The sequence below is a fragment of the Chroicocephalus ridibundus genome, chromosome 1, assembly GCF_963924245.1.
Source record: "Chroicocephalus ridibundus chromosome 1, bChrRid1.1, whole genome shotgun sequence".
Classification (NCBI taxonomy): domain Eukaryota; kingdom Metazoa; phylum Chordata; class Aves; order Charadriiformes; family Laridae; genus Chroicocephalus; species Chroicocephalus ridibundus.
This window is the reverse complement of record NC_086284.1, coordinates 100009820-100025378: the sequence shown is the minus strand read 5'-3', so window position 1 is coordinate 100025378 and position 15559 is coordinate 100009820. Positions and strand designations below refer to the sequence as shown.

The following is a 15559-nucleotide window of genomic DNA, read 5'->3' as shown; positions in this document are numbered from 1 at the left end:
GAGTATTTCTACACCGTTACCAATGGCCGTGCAGCTGTCTGCCAAAAAGCTGAGTTGATTTCTGGATTACTCTATGTGACACTGGTGAGACCACACCTGGAGCGCTGTGTCCAGCTCTGGGCTCCCCAGTACAAGAGAGACATGGACATACTGGAGAGAGTCCAGAGAAGGGCCATGAAGACTTTTAAGGAATCGGAGCACCTCTCACATGAGGAAAGGCTGAGAGAGCTGGGATTGCTCAGCCTGGAGAAGAGAAGGCTCAGGGGACAACTCATTGATATATATAAATCCCTGAAGGGAAGGTGCAAAGGGGACAGAGCCAGGCTCTTTCCAGAGGTGCCCAGTGACAAGACCAGAGGCAGTGGGCACAAACTGAAACATAGGAGGTTCCCTCTAAACACTTTTTTACTGTGAGGGTGACCAAGCACTGGTGCATGCTGCCCCAGGCAGATTGTGGAGTTTTCATCCTTGGAGATACTCAAAAGCTCTCTGGGCATAGTCCTGGGCAGCTGTTTCTAGGTGGCCCTGTTTGAGCAGGCGGTTGGACTGGATGACCTCCATGGATGACCTCCAGAGGTCCTTTCCAACCTCAACCATTCTGTGAAGTGCTGCAGGGCAATGAGGACTGGGCTGCTCCAGACCAGGGACTGCTTATGATCAATGAAAAATGGGAGAGTCCCGTCCCTGCCTCAGTGTTCAGGGGCAGTGCACCGATCTGACGTACAGATGGACAAACTTACCCTTTTTTTGGTTTCAGTCTTAACCTGTTCAGCAAAATACGTATTATTCTGCAAGCAGAAATGTGTTCTTCTGGAGGCTTTTCCAGTTTATGTCTAACTTTGCAGGCCTCTGCATCTAGAAACGCTTACAAAGATTCCTCTAACTCATCTTTTAATTAGGTTTTATTTCTGTATCTTAAGCGGAACAGATGAAGAATCTGTATTAAAGCCTAGCCTTCTGAATTTGTTTATTAGAAAGTGGGCTGTAAATGCTAATTCCAAGTAACAGGAAAAAAAGTATCTCTGTGCTTAAAAGGCCGCTGTATATTGTAACTTTATTAATTTGTAGAAACAAATTGCTGAAAATAACCTGACTGACAGTCTGTGCCAGTAATGCATAATAACTGTGGGCAAACACAGCGTGTAGTTGCTAGTGTGTTTTCTTTCTCGCGTGATGGTTGTAAGCAATTCTTGCCAGATGGGCTGATAATGTAATTAGGAATTGTTGTGTTAAATGAGGCGGTATTTAAATTGGCAACTAATTTTCCTATCTATTAACCAGCTTTAAAAAGAAGCGCTGTTACTCAAATGATTTCTAGCTGCTAATCCCTAACCAGAAACGTAGCACTTCTTTGCACCTTTTTTTTTAAGCACTGTCTAGCGAACCCTATTTTCTGCAGGGTTTATTATGTGTGGGACAAAATAAGAAAGAGAGGGAGTTAAGAGATGTTACAAGTTCAGGGGTTGTTAGGTGGGGTGGACTTCTATTAAGCCAGTACATCGTGATGTGTGGTAACAGTTCACGAGGTGGTAATGGGATGCCTCCTATTTATAGTCTCTACATGTGGACAAAAAAACATTTTTACTTTGTGATAGTTCACTGTGTGGCATACTCCATCAAGCAGAGTAGGACTATAAGCCCTATTTTAAGTGTGTGCGTGGGAGAAATCATGAAAGCACAGCAGGACGAGATTTTGATCGGCATATGAATGTTACTAGTGTGGAACAGTTGCTCTCTTTATTGGGGATGGAAGAGAAGGGAAAAGAAAGGGGTGCCCTTGGGTCAAATTAAAATCCCAGAGAAGGCATTATCACTTGTCGTTTTCATCATGAACTCTTACGGAGCCAGCTTCTTTGCTCTGCTGGCTTGTGCAGTGGAAACTATCAATTGCCTATCATTAAGATTTTGACTGAACCCCAGAGTAAATGTAAGGCTGAATGAGATTGATTATTGTATTTATGGCTCTACCTATGCAAATCCTATTCCTTTTTTTTTTTCCTCCAATGTTTCACCTGAAGCAGGGATGAAGAGCCGAATACATTTTTACAGTCTGGTTTCTTCTGTCCAGTGGTGAAACTTTATTGCTTGACCTAAAAGAATCAGACCCGTTAACTTGAAAAAAAAATATAGCGGATTTTTCCAAGGGCCAGTCTTCTAATGGGGATGAAGATTATCACTAGCGCAGTGTGGCTTACCCAGGGTATCACATCAAAAGCAACAGTGCGACAGGGTTGCATGCAAGCCCTAGGATTCCACACCTGGAAAAGGCTGTGTATGCTACATCAGGCAGAGAGCTGCTTCAAAGAAATGCATTATGCACTTGTAGCCCGTGGGATTTGTTTTGTGTATTTTTCTGAAAGTTGCCAAAAACTCATGACCTCAAACTAAAACAGGAAAGAGAAACTTATATAAAGTCTGAGGAGGGTGTAGATCAGAACGGAGGCAAGGTCTGTCCCTGCTAGAGGATGCTAGCAACCTCTATGCAACAAAAATTGAATGATTGCTACATTTTATGACTTTTCCTTGAAAATGTGAAGAAAGTCACTTTCTAAATGCGTCGTGGGATAACTGCAAATTGCTCTTCACCAGGCAGTTAAATGAGGCGTAGATAATGCCTAGTGTTGATGACGTTGTATTGACGCCACTTGCTGTATCAGATGGGGCAGGTGCCTGAACCACAGGCAGATGAAGCTTTGTTGAATGAAAAAAAGATGGCAGATCAATAGGCAAATTTTTTTTCTAATATCAAAATAAAACAATATGCAGCAATTGAAACCTTAAAAATGTTAAAGACATAATGGTAAGTTAAATTATTGAGGCAGGATAGCATACAGTAACTGCTATTTGATGTTGGTGCTAAATCAAGCACTGCAAAGTTTGAGGGATCCTTGAAGTATTGACAATGTGTTTGACTTCCAGTTGAAATAAATCATTACGTTTGGGGTTTTTTTCAGTGTCTCTACCCCATCAGAGTAGAAAATATATAAAATGCATGGCCTAAAGAGCTTTCAATGATCCTGACTTTCAGTAAACAGTTTTGGATTTGTTTCTTTTTATAAACACAACTTAATGGCATACAGATAGGGTGTCAGATTTCCTCTGCAAGTTTGTCATGGCAGAGGTGGATGTTGCTATCTTGCTTACGCTATAGCTAGGGATCTTTATGAACCTCTTATTAATAGTCATGCTATTTACGTATAGGAAATGCATCCAGCAAAATAATCTCCAGGTATGGTACTAGGTGCAGATTTTATGTCCAACAGCTGTGGTAAAGGTGACCTTCAGGGGAAAAAAAAACAGCCTTCTGCACTTGCTGTCTGCTTTCTGCTGTATAGGTCTGAAATTGAACTTGGAAGACACAATTAAAAAAAACCCCAAGGCTTTCCTTCTGTGCCTCCAAAAGTGAACAGAAAATAGTCTTTCCTTGTTTTTAATGCTGAGCACGTGATCTGTCAGCAGTCTTTGGGCAGTTTTTCCTTCCTAGCCTCGTTCAGCTGTGTCTCTCCGACCTTGGCTTTCACAAAATCTGACTTCATCTGACACTTTCTGACAACACAGGGTGATCACTAAATAATCAGCTCCCAGTGACAGGAAGTAATTCACTCGAGGTGGCCTTAATAAACCCAAGGAACCTGCTCCACCTGCCCACGAGAGCTCTGATTCACCATCTCTGGGGCTTCACAAGGAGACAGCTGGGAAGATGCCGCCACCACTGTTGACTCTGCCTCGGCATCAGGGTCTTCTGTCCCTGTGGCAGAAAGGTAAAGGCAGAGAGGTACGACCACTCTCCAGCTGTCACAGCGCGTAGCTCAGTGGATCAAGTTGAGGTGCCGTTGATTTTGGTTTTCACTAGCAAGCCGGGTGGCGAAATGCAGCCTGCAGAGTGAGCATGAAGTGCATTTGGCTTCATCTTTTGGGAGAGGGCAGGGCTGACCTCTGGAGATGGAGCAGGACAGGCATCCCTGGACCATAGCTCCTTCGGTTGCCACCCTGTGACTCACCAGAGCTTGCCTGAAGCTCCCCCAGCAGCACCATTAAACCGTCGGCAGGCAGTATGGAATAAAGTAGGCTCCAGTGGTGACAACATGAAAGTGGTTCTTAATGAGACGTGAAGGCACTAAAGAAAATTCAGACCCAAAGGGTAGCCAGGAGAGAAAGAGAACTCAGTAAGTTATACCCACCCCAAAATGAGCTGCTAATCACTGGCGCTATTGTACGGACTACAATAAATCAGTGTCTGCCCTGGCCGCCTGCATCTCATTATGCACAAACATGCGGATAGAGAATGTCAGCCTCAATAGCGATCTGTCATGTGAATGCTGCTGTGTCCGAGTGGGCTGCCACTTGCATGGTTAGCCGGCTTTGTATTTTCTCTTTTTTTGTTGTTGTTGTGGGGGATATCTATTTTCTTTTGGAAATGTTGATTTTCTCTGTACTGTGGGTAGTAAATTTGCCCTTTTCTTCAGTGATTTGTGAATTCTGTGATGATAACATTGTATTTAAAGTGTGGGGGTAAAATATCTTTCATATATGTCATATTTAGTGACTGGGGTTTTGTTTGGCTTTGGGTTTTTTTTCCTCCGTGTATGGTGTCATGAATATTACTGAAGCTGGGGCAACACCTACGCGTATTTATGCAGCTGATGTATAGTGCCCATTACTCAAGCATCACCGACTGCCTCGGAAAGGCTAATTAATTTAAGCCCTGCAGCACCCCTTTGAGGCAACTTTTGTTAGTCATGATAGATGCACACATTGTAGCTGCTCTTTGTTATTTATTTTTAATATGATTTTTGTCCCAGAGAGGGGGGAAAATGAATAGTTCTTCCTTTGTTAGGTAGTTGACAAAATGTTAGGCTTTTGATATCATTGAAATAAAGTATGTAGCAAACTTTGGATTTTATTGTAAGTCATGCCTCAGAGGTTCTTATTTTCTTTTAAAGCCTCAACTCCTGGAGCCAGGTGAACTTGTAGGTGTCCTTTTATTTTTAAATGTCTGTATTTAAATGCCTGTGTATGTGGTTGCAAAATAAATTTTAATGTATTGTCTCCACTTAATCTAAAATCTCAGATGCAGTGAGGCAGGTAAATAACTTGAATAAGGTCTTGGGTTTGTTTCTTTTTAGTCTTAAAATTTTTGCATGATTAGGACTGGGAATACCAATGACAGAGTATGCGTGCAGTTCAAAAGAGAGTCCCACAGATTACTAGTTGGTTTTGTGTTCGTGGTTTATTTTCAGAGCTCCCTAGTCCCGTACTACATTAAAGTAGGTAAAACAGGGGCAACCATCTCTTCCCTCCCCCTCCATGTGCAAATCAAAGATGTTTTTGAACATCGACTCACTTTTTTTCGTCTGTGCTCAGTCTTAAATCTATTAAAGAAGGATTCAGCATGTCTTCTCCAAATGCTTTTTCCTCCTTTGTCTTTACTCTCCTTTCAGAGCTTGGCCCTCTTTCTCCACTTCCTTTGTCAACACTAAACTCATTTCCCCTATCATTCTCTCTTACCCGTCCCACATCCACTTTCAGTGCTAGATCTCTAGGTACCTCACACCTTAAGGAGTGATGAGGACTACCAAAGTGGCTGGTTCAAGCTAGAGTCAAACCACGGGCAACCCAGTCCTGATGTCTCATTCCCTTCTACAGGAAAATTCTTCATTCCTTATATATTTTTCTGGGGAGCAGGTGTCCCTTACTGCCTAGGGCATAACTTCACAATCATTTTAGGCCACACTGTCATCAAAAGAGGCAATCACCCTTTTCTTGTATCTGCTCCTACCATCTCTTTTCAAGTAGCTGCCAGATATGGCAGATTGCTAATTTTTTTTGGTAACTGTAGGTGAGGAGCCTGATCTGATTTACAGCACAGCCCCATGGGTGCCAGTGCTTTTGCCAAAAAGCCACGGTAAGCATCCAACCAAGAGCAGGAAAAAAGTGTGACCGCTGCTTTTGGTAGCAGTACAGTCTCTGAGTGACTTAAATTATCATTTAATGACATGTGTACTTTCAAGGTCTCACTGAAAGAGGTGATCCTGCATCCGGCTGCTCGCTCCCGTGCTGTTACCTTCTGACTTGTGCTAGCACAAGCCGTCATGCAGCTGCGGTGAACCGGCCTGTTGACCTGAGCCAAATGGGGAAAGGAGGTGTCTCGTTTTGTCTGTGTGGTTTTATTAGGCAATTTTTGGCCTAAATCGTCCACCCAATTAACTGAACAAGTGGCCCGCTCTTAGGCCACCTGTCAATCCATGCTTTTCACGGTGTTTATAAATCTCCCATCCTCCTATTCAAAGGCAGTGAAAGCTGTGGTATGCTGCTGCTGCTTGGGATGCGCTGGGCAATGTTCCCGTGCTCTCCAAGCCACGAGGCAGCTTCGTGCTCCTGCCTATTTCTGCTCAGACTTGCACTCAGCCCCTACCTAGAAACCTCATAAGCTCTAAGGCAAACAGTGCTTTAAACAGTATGCAATTCAGCCTGTGTGCTGGAAGAACCAGGCTGTCGAGACACATGGGTTGGGCCAAAAAAGAAATTTGAGATGGTCGTGAATTCATCTCCTGTGCGAATGCGGGCTTGGCAGGTTTTCCCCCTTCCAGGAACATGACTATTTTAAAGCACGTCAGCACGGTCAGCTGTTTTGAAGGGGCTGCAGCAGCATGACACTTTCCCCAAAGTGGCACTTTATATTTATTTTGCAGGGCAACCTTCATCATCATTTTAAAATTGGAGGTAGTTTAGACAAAAACTTGAATGATTTTTTTGTTTGTTTGTTTAGTTGGATGTGAAAACCACCTCTCCTTTCTTCTGTTTCGGCAGTTAAATATTCTGGTTGACACTGGGAGCAGTAATTTTGCTGTAGCAGGTGTGCCTGATCCTGATGTCACCTCCTACTTCAATACCGAGCTGTAAGTACCTGTTCCGCACACCGTGATGGGTTAGGATGTCTTTTAGATTCGGGCTTCTCCACACAAAAGGGAATGATAAGGCAGCTCGTGGGACTCCTGTGACATCCCATGCAAGTGGGATGTTTGTTCCCTGAATGGGAAGATTGGTTTTGCCTGATGCAAGGTCCTGCCTGACACCATGAACAGTCCTACTGATGGCAGCGCAACTGAGCTCTGAGCACAGCGCTGATTAGAGCTGGAGAAAAGGGAAGAAGATTACAGGGTAAAAATCGTTTGCAAAATCACACCAATTTCAGACAATTTCTTATCCAAATAGTCTTGGAAGGAATTAAAAGTTTAAATATACTTTCCTTTTGTTTAAAAACAAAAATTAAAACCCACTAATTGTGTCTGTTACTTGACATTTCATCCAAAACCAAAATTAGTCAAAAACTAATTTGTTGTTTGGTTTGGGCAAGGGCTGTGATCAGTTGGTGATATGGACAGACCCTGCTGAATCTGGTTGTTTATAAGATACGACTCGGTGGCCTTAGTGCTTGTTATGCACTAACTTTGCTGTGTTTAGCATGACCTGACATTAGTTACAGCCAAGCATGGCTTTGTCTTTCCGAATCACTCTCCCTCTTTTCTTCCTTCCTTTCTGCCCTTTTCTAGATTCAATTATTTCAGGTAAACTTCTCTAAAACACAATGTCTATCTTTAGCTGAAGCATATGGATAAAAATGCTTAGAGGGACTGGGAGGCTCTAGAATATCACCATTCTCGTTACCTCTTTATGTATTTTAACATGGGGGGTTTGCACTTTTTTTTCCAATAAGATGCACTTCTAATGGAGGGAAAGCTTGTATTTCCATGCTGTTTACTAGAGTAGCCTTACCTTCTGTCACATATTCAGATGTTAACAGAGATATTTCACATCTCACTCTGATATGACACAGGTCTGGAAAGTCCAGAATTTGCACTTGAAAGCCGTTTCTGCACTACTGCAGAGTCTTACATGCCTTACATCCCCTTCCATAGGTAGTGGCTAGAGAAAACTTAATTGCAAGGAATTAAAAGTACAAGCATTCCTTATCACTTTTCTCTTAAGTGATGTTATTTTATCTGGAAGGGCAAGGCTTCTCTCATAAGAACCGTAAACCATTAGAAACAGCAACAACGGCAGAGGTTCTGTGTTGAGAAAGGCTGTGAAATCGCTTGAAGGTTACAGTCTGTTATCAGTGTTCTCAGCATACAGTTTTGAGAACTTTGATATAAAGTTAATAATAAAACCTTGAAGTTTAGGCCCTGAAGAGTTAAGGCTGCTTTGTAAAATGATTCAAACTCAAGTCATTCCAGTCCAGAGCAACTGCAATAGCAATTTCTGGTTTGGGTTGGATTGATGGAGGACTGCAATATGCTCAGAATAAAGTGCAACCATTAGCATGCTTGAACCTGGCCCCACCATGCTTCTTCCATTTAAAATACTTTAAATACATTTAAATAAATGTCACCTGGGAGGGATGCTGGTCACAGTGAAATCGGATGTTTCAAAAATTTTGTTTGCAAGACACCTCTGTAGGTCACTTAGTACATATCCCAAATGAGGCAGGGCTGTCATCAGATCAGGTCAGCCATGGCTGAGTCCGACCAAGTTCTCCTGTAAACTTCTGAGAATGGAGAATCCGTACTCTCTCTGGGCAGCATGTTTCAGTGCTGTACCACACTCTTCTGTGGAGGAAATATTTCCTAATGTCCAACCTGAACCTCACAGAATGCAACTCGTGGCTGTTGCCCCTTATGTTAGTATCTGGCACTGCGGGGAAAGGTTTGGCTATGTCATCTTTGTAACTGTCTTTCGAGTTGCTGTAAGCTGCTGTGAGATCTCCCCTTAGCCTCTTGTCTGCAAAACTGAAGACCAGCTCCCCTCAACTTCCCATCACAGGTCCATGATTCTTTACCTGTCTGGTAGCCTTCTGCCAGCCCCTCTTTTCTTTCTCCAGATCCCTGTTGAACTGGGTTCCACAGCTGGACACAGTCTATTCCAGGTGTGGTCTCACCAGTGCTGACCAGAGAGTGAGAGCATTCCTTGGATACATGTCCATGGCCTTCCAAGTGTGGCCTGGTGTGGAGTTTGCTGTATGCACAGGGCAAGTATGGTGATGGCTCTTATTCAGCCTAGTGTCCACTGTCACTCAAAATCCTTTTGAGTCCTTTTCAGTTGCTTCCCAGTCTGTCCTGATGCATGGAGTTGTTTCCTCTCAGCTACAAACCTTTGTCCTTCTCCTTGTTGAATGCCAGGAAGTTTCTGTTGGCTCAATCTTCCCGTTTTTCAAGGTTCCTTTGAATTCAAGCTCTCACATTCAGCATATCAACTACTCCCCTTAATGTAGTATCCCATGCAAATCACCTAAGGGTGCAGTCTGTCCATTGTGTAGGTTCTTGATGAAGATGTTGAACAATTTTTCCTCCACTCACAACCTGTGGCACTATGCTTGTTACGAGCCTGATATTGAACAAATGGTCACTGTCCTTTGGGCTCAGTGGCCTAGCCCATCTGCAACCCACATGTTGGTCTGTTTGTTCATGGTCACTGTCCTTTGGGCTCAGTGGCCTAGCCCATCTTCAACCCACATGGTGGTCTGTTTGTTCAGCCCTACATCCTCAGCTTCCAAATGGGAATGCCATTGGATATGGTGTCAAAAACCTGACTGAAGTCAAGATGTGCTACAGCTACTGCACTTTGCTCATCTGCTTAGCTGGTCACCTTGTTGTACAAGCCAACGAGCTTGCTCAGGTATGATATGCCTATGAAATTCCTCGTTGAGTATCCATGATTACGTTCTTGTCCTTCATGTGCTCGGGAACAGATTCCAGCAGGTTGTTCTCTGAGACTTTTCCTGACTTGAGGTGAAGCCCCAGTGGCCTTGGACCCTTGGGCCCTGCTGCTCGTCTCTTTTTGAGCCTGGCCTTACGATAGCCTTTTCCCAGCAGTAAGGTTACCTTCCCTGATTGTTGTGATTTTGCATAGATGGTAGACAGGGGCCTTGATATCACATCAGCCAGATCTGCAAAATTACCTAAGACATGTGTAATGAGACACCCATGTGTAAATGAGAAAAATGACCTGTGGGCACTTTTCTTCTACACTATGTGGAACACTTCAAAATTAGATAAAGAGGTTTTCTCTCATCTGGTAATCATTCCTGCAGTTTTTCCCTATATTGTCACTAAGTGCTTCCATATCAAAGTCATAAACGGCAAATTGAAGGCGAGGGGAAGGAAGGATTAGTAATTTGTTAAGTTAATGGGACTGAGTTACAGATGCGTGCTTATTAGAATATTAATATTGTGTTGGAGAAAGAGAGCGATGGGTCTGAATTTCCTGATTGCCACGCGCTTAGTTTAATGCTATTCAAATGATCAAAATCTGAAATTAAATGCATGATTGTTTTTTGACTGAAATTGAGGAGGGTCCATAGGAGAGGCATTCTCTTTGTTTCAAGGGACCCAGAGGGTGTGTTGCTCAGGAAGAGCCCTCCTTGAGCAATTTTAGAACTAGCTTGTTAAATGACGTTGTGTGTCATGTAATCCGTGTCGTATAATTCTACTGTTTAATTATCTGGGTCTTTCTGTACAAAATGAATAAAGCTGTTATCATGAACTCTTTCACAACTTGGGCTTTTGAGCGGCTCCGACAAAACTTTGCTGTGAAAAGTTCTGAGTCTGCTGTGGTGATCATGCTGTATAAGTCACCATGTTGTATAAAGTTTGGGGAAATGGCATAATTTGTCCTGAACTGAAAAGAAATCACAGCATTTGTTTCTCATGCTGTTCAAAATAACAAGTAGTTTTTGTTGAATACGCTACTTATGATAAAAGAACTACTTAAACAGATGTATAAAGGGATTTTTACACTTGAAACTAAATTATCCGTGATGGCTCTGTAGCGGTATGTGAAGGAGTGACATACTCAGAGCTGTCAGTATTCAGCAACAGTACTCAGTTTTATTTCAGTTTGAGTATTACTGCCTCACCATCTAAAGTTTCAAGAGCAAACTGCTCAAGAGATGCTCATTCCAAGAGATAGGGAGGTAAGAAAATTATGGGCAATAAATTGAGGTAATACAATAAGTTATATACTAGCAAGAAAAAGTAAACTGCTGCTTTGCTGTATGATTCTGCAAGTTTGGTTGTGTGCACTGTACAGTTCATGGTTTGAGGGAAATTATAAATTTGTTCCAGAACCCCCTGCAAATTAGATGGGGCTTCTTGGTTAAACATCAGTAATTTATGTTGTGGAGTAGTCTTTAAACAACTAGGTTGATTGTTGGGTTTTTGTGTTTGCTTTTTCTTAAAGCCATTGGCCCTGAATCACTTATCTTGTGCCATCCACCTTCACTAGAGAAGGGATCAAAACTTCTGTTCAGATTTTTTTGTCTATTGCTATTTTCTGTCCCTTCTTTGCCACTGCTGTTGATAGAGGCATTGATTTGATGCTTAGGAAAGTAGGAAAATCTGAAGGCCTGGTTTGTTGCAGAGTGGCAAGTGATCTGTGAGACCATGGAATTAAGCAGGAATTGCATGTGTTTGGCGAGGTCGGTGTTAAGCAGTGTTTTCTGTGCAGTGGATTTGCTGTTACTGTGTTGAGCACAATATTTTGTCAATGTTTTGTTCAGTGCTGTAGGCTGGTAATGAGGAGTAATTTTGCATAAGAAAATGAACCTGTTGCTGGTTTTCTAAGCTGAGGTTTGAGGACCACCTTTGTCTTGAATGTTTTGGAGAGAAGATAGTAACCAGAAATGAGAGGGGGAAGGGAGTAGTGGCACTACAGCACCATAATCTAGGAGACCATTTTCCTTGCCTCTGGTGGAGATATGCTCTGTCCTGCCAGAAAAGTTTAATTTCTTATTTTCTCATCATAGCCACAACAGCTTGTTTGGATTTTTGTGTGCTGTGTGTTTGTTTAAAACACTCAGCCAGTGAATTAGAACAAGTCTCTAGTTTTCACCTCTAAAGAAGTTTTCTTCCTTTGAATCGGTGAGGTGGAAAAACACGGACTGATTACAGTCAAGAAGATAGAGCAGGAAGTAGTTTTGCAGAGCAGAATACAATTTACTGCCACAAGGATCATGCGAGATCCCTTCCCACGCTAGGTATTGCATGAAAGAAATGATAAGGCCTTCTCTTCAACACAACATTTGTGCGCTTTACAAATGAGATGAGTATCCTCATACCCATTTCTACAAGTGGGGAAGCTGAGGCACAGAGAGCGAGGAACTGACTTGCCCTGCCTTTCCACAGGAAAGCTGACCAGCAGTGCTGGAAAATGAACCAAGTCTTTCTGCGTCCTGGTCCACAGCTCAATCCATCAGGCTGTTACTGCTTACGGAAGAGCTATGTGCTGCTGCTGTTGCTAGTCATGCAGAGTCTGTATTTGCAGATTTGCTTTGCTTTATTCTCCCAGCACTCACTTTTCTCTCTGATTTCAGATGTTTCCTCTTCTGTTGCACAGCCAGACACTTTTCTACATGAAGAGCCCTGTATTTTCCCTTCCTTTTCCTGTCCCCCCCCTCCCCGGCCGCCCCCCCAGTTTTTCTTAAGTCGCTAATTATTCAGACTCTATTTTGATTTATAAAATTTACTGGCAGTATCACAGCAGTGCTCTGAAGACCCTGCCTGAGCAGAGGCGTCCCTTTGTCTAAGCATCACACAAATGCAGAATTATGCAGAAAGGTAAAACAGCAGTAGCAGTAGCAGTAACCAGATACAGGTAGTAACAGTATTTCTGGAATTCGTGATTTTGAATTATAATCTCTGGGGCCTGTTACTTCATTTATTTCTGCTGTCTTGGATGTTACAAGCTACTGGACTGTGAAGACCCTGAAAGGGTTAGCTGCTGGGAGTATCAGTAACTGCTTAGGGTTAGAGCCTGGCCTCTTACTGCTCCTTACCCTCCCTTAGCTAGGAAGAGGATCAGTTGCATGGTCCATATGGCCAAATTGTCCCTCTAGGTAAAGCATCTGCTTCAATGGATTGGAGTTTTCTGCATTGCGATCTGAAGGTTGTTCCCCATAACAAGCACCAGCTTCATTCTGTCGAGCTCAGGTACAGGGGGCTGTGAAGCCACCTCATGTGGCTGTTTCTAGTCAAACCAGCTGTTAGATTAAAGCTGCTTTCATAAAACTGACCGTACTTGATAAATCACCTGCATTTTCTGTTGTTTTACACACATAGAATCATAGAATGGTTTGGGTTGGAAGGGACCTTAAAGATTATCCAACCCCCCTGCCGTGGGCAGGGACACTCCCACTAGACCAGGCTGCTCAAAGCCCCATCCAGCCTGGCCTTGAACATGTAAAGGTGGTGCTATGAAATTATTTTACACTTTTTTTTTTTATTATTTACTTTTAAAACCACTGTCAAACTAAAAGTCTGTTTGGATGAACTGAGGATGGTTATCTGCCTCTTCAGAAGGGGAAGCTGCATGCCAAGGAATGGGACCAAAATAGATTGTAAGGAATCTAGTGACAAGGGTGGAAGATGATTACTATGTTGATACTACAGGATTTTAAAAAGAAAAAAAATCTATTGATGTTTTTTCTCATGTTTATGATAAGCCTTCTAAACAAGATTCTTTGCCTTTGTTTGCTTGCTGTACTTAACTGTTCTGTTGCCTTTGCTGCCCTGGTCTAGAAGGAACTCCTTCCTTTCCTCCAAGTCAGTGGATCATTTGTTAATAATATCCAAATCTAATCTGCTTACTTCCTGATAGATAGACCAAACTGCAGATTTAGAAAAACAGTGTCTTACCGCTGATACTCACAATAATATTCCAATTTACCCCAAATGGATTTTTAATAATATTAATGAGGTATTAATCTATAGCTCTTCAGCTAGCCTGGCATTTCAATTTTAGATTTGAATTCAGAAGCTTTTTGTTTCCTAGTGCCACTTAATATGTGCTGTCTCCAGTTAAAAAGCACTGCTCCTATTGTGGTGGACCAGTCTGAGTCAGGGACATATTGCGCTAGATAGCATAATACCTTAGATTAAAAACAACAACAACAACAACCAAAACACACAAAAAAACCCAGACACATTGTAAAGATTTGAGTCACTGATGGCTTCAGGATGAAAACAGGGCCTCAATATTTTTTTAAGACCACCTTTTTTTTTTTTACTACTTTTGCAATCCATCCCCCTTCTTCTGTGAGTATATGGGATCAACTTTGCAGACTTCACTTTTTTTCCTCTCTGGGAAAAATTAAGATTGAATATATTCAGTTGTCTTGCATTGTAAATGAACAGCTCATGCATAAGTGTATCTTTTCCTTTTAAAGGTCAAGTACATACAAATCTCAAGGGATTGATGTCACAGTTAAGTACAGTCAAGGAAGCTGGACTGGAGTGCTGGGTACAGATGTCATTACTATCCCAAAAGGAATTGATGGCAGCTACACGATCAACATTGCTACCATTCTTGAATCGGAGAATTTCTTCTTACCAGGGGTTAAATGGCATGGGATTCTTGGTCTTGCCTACGATGCCTTAGCCAAGGTAAGTCACCCTTTCCCCAGCTGTAGAAATAAAGAGGGCAGATGATCTGTCAGCATTAGACTCCTCCCTTCCACCCACTCTTTCCTATGGATCCTCTGTGTTTGTTAAGTTCCAGAAAGAATAAACTAGGTTGTGATGGTACCACAGTCCCATATGAGGATTTAGGCTTTTCTAGTGATGAAGGCTTCGATTTTAGTTCCTCTGGAAAGAATAAGCTTTTACAGAGTTTGTAGTACCAGAGGATGGGAGCAAAGGCTTCCGGTACGCGTGTGAAGGGCATTTATGAAGGTGGTGATGATCTCCCTCAAGACTTGTCAATGGACTGATGAACTTACTTGGCAAAACTCTTGGCAGTTAATTCTAAGACATTCTCCATTCATCAAGTAAAAGTTGAGATGGAGGGCATATATCGATAATTTCAGAACAAATATTAGCTACAGTGTTTTTATAAACATGCAACCAAGCACATCCTGTTCTTATGGAAGTAGGAAATTCAGGCAGAAGTTTAAATTAAACCCTAAAATTTATAGTCTAAGGTTATAACTTATAGCCTTATAACCTAAAACTGAAAACATGATTGGCCTACTACATAGTCATAGTTTTCAACCTACACATAACCATCTGAGAAATTCACAAACTGAGATATATCCCATTAGAACAAACGATTCAGTACAGCCTGCCTACTCTGTAATTAAAATGCTTTATTCAAGAGTTGTGTGATCACTGTATTGACTTTTGTTGTCCTTGCTGTCATACACTGTCGACAGATAGACAGAGAAGAGCCGCTTGTCAAACTCTGGTTTGGGCAAATAGTGCATTCAGGGCATTTATTTTTTCCTTCTTCCAAAGACTTAAGTGTCGTTGGCTTCTGAGGCTGCTCTGTGCTTTGTCTAGTAAGAGCACTTGGCACCCCGCAAGCTAGCCAGGGTCTCTGCCTGTCATGAGATGTACTTGCACGGAAATCTGAATTACAATGAAATTGCAATGCTCTAATAACTGCAAAGACAAGCATGAGATGCAGTGTAGGAAAGAACCTGTTGGCCAGTAATCAGTTGAACTGAGTGTGCTTGGATATGAAGTTCTTTAAAAGAAAGGAGAGGAAATAAGGGCCCTTGAATTAA

General features: G+C 42.3%; 1 protein-coding gene across 3 annotated transcripts in view; it reads left to right on the top strand.

Annotated features, from left to right (window-relative positions):
* Positions 1-15559, top strand: part of BACE2 (beta-secretase 2) — a 49705-nt gene that overhangs the window by 16510 nt on the left and 17636 nt on the right. For all 3 annotated transcript variants that reach the window (XM_063345243.1, XM_063345236.1, XM_063345252.1), the window contains exons 2-3: positions 6811-6899; positions 14222-14438. In XM_063345243.1, coding sequence (XP_063201313.1) covers positions 6811-6899; positions 14222-14438 — 306 coding nt within the window. The remainder of the gene's footprint in view (positions 1-6810; positions 6900-14221; positions 14439-15559) is intronic.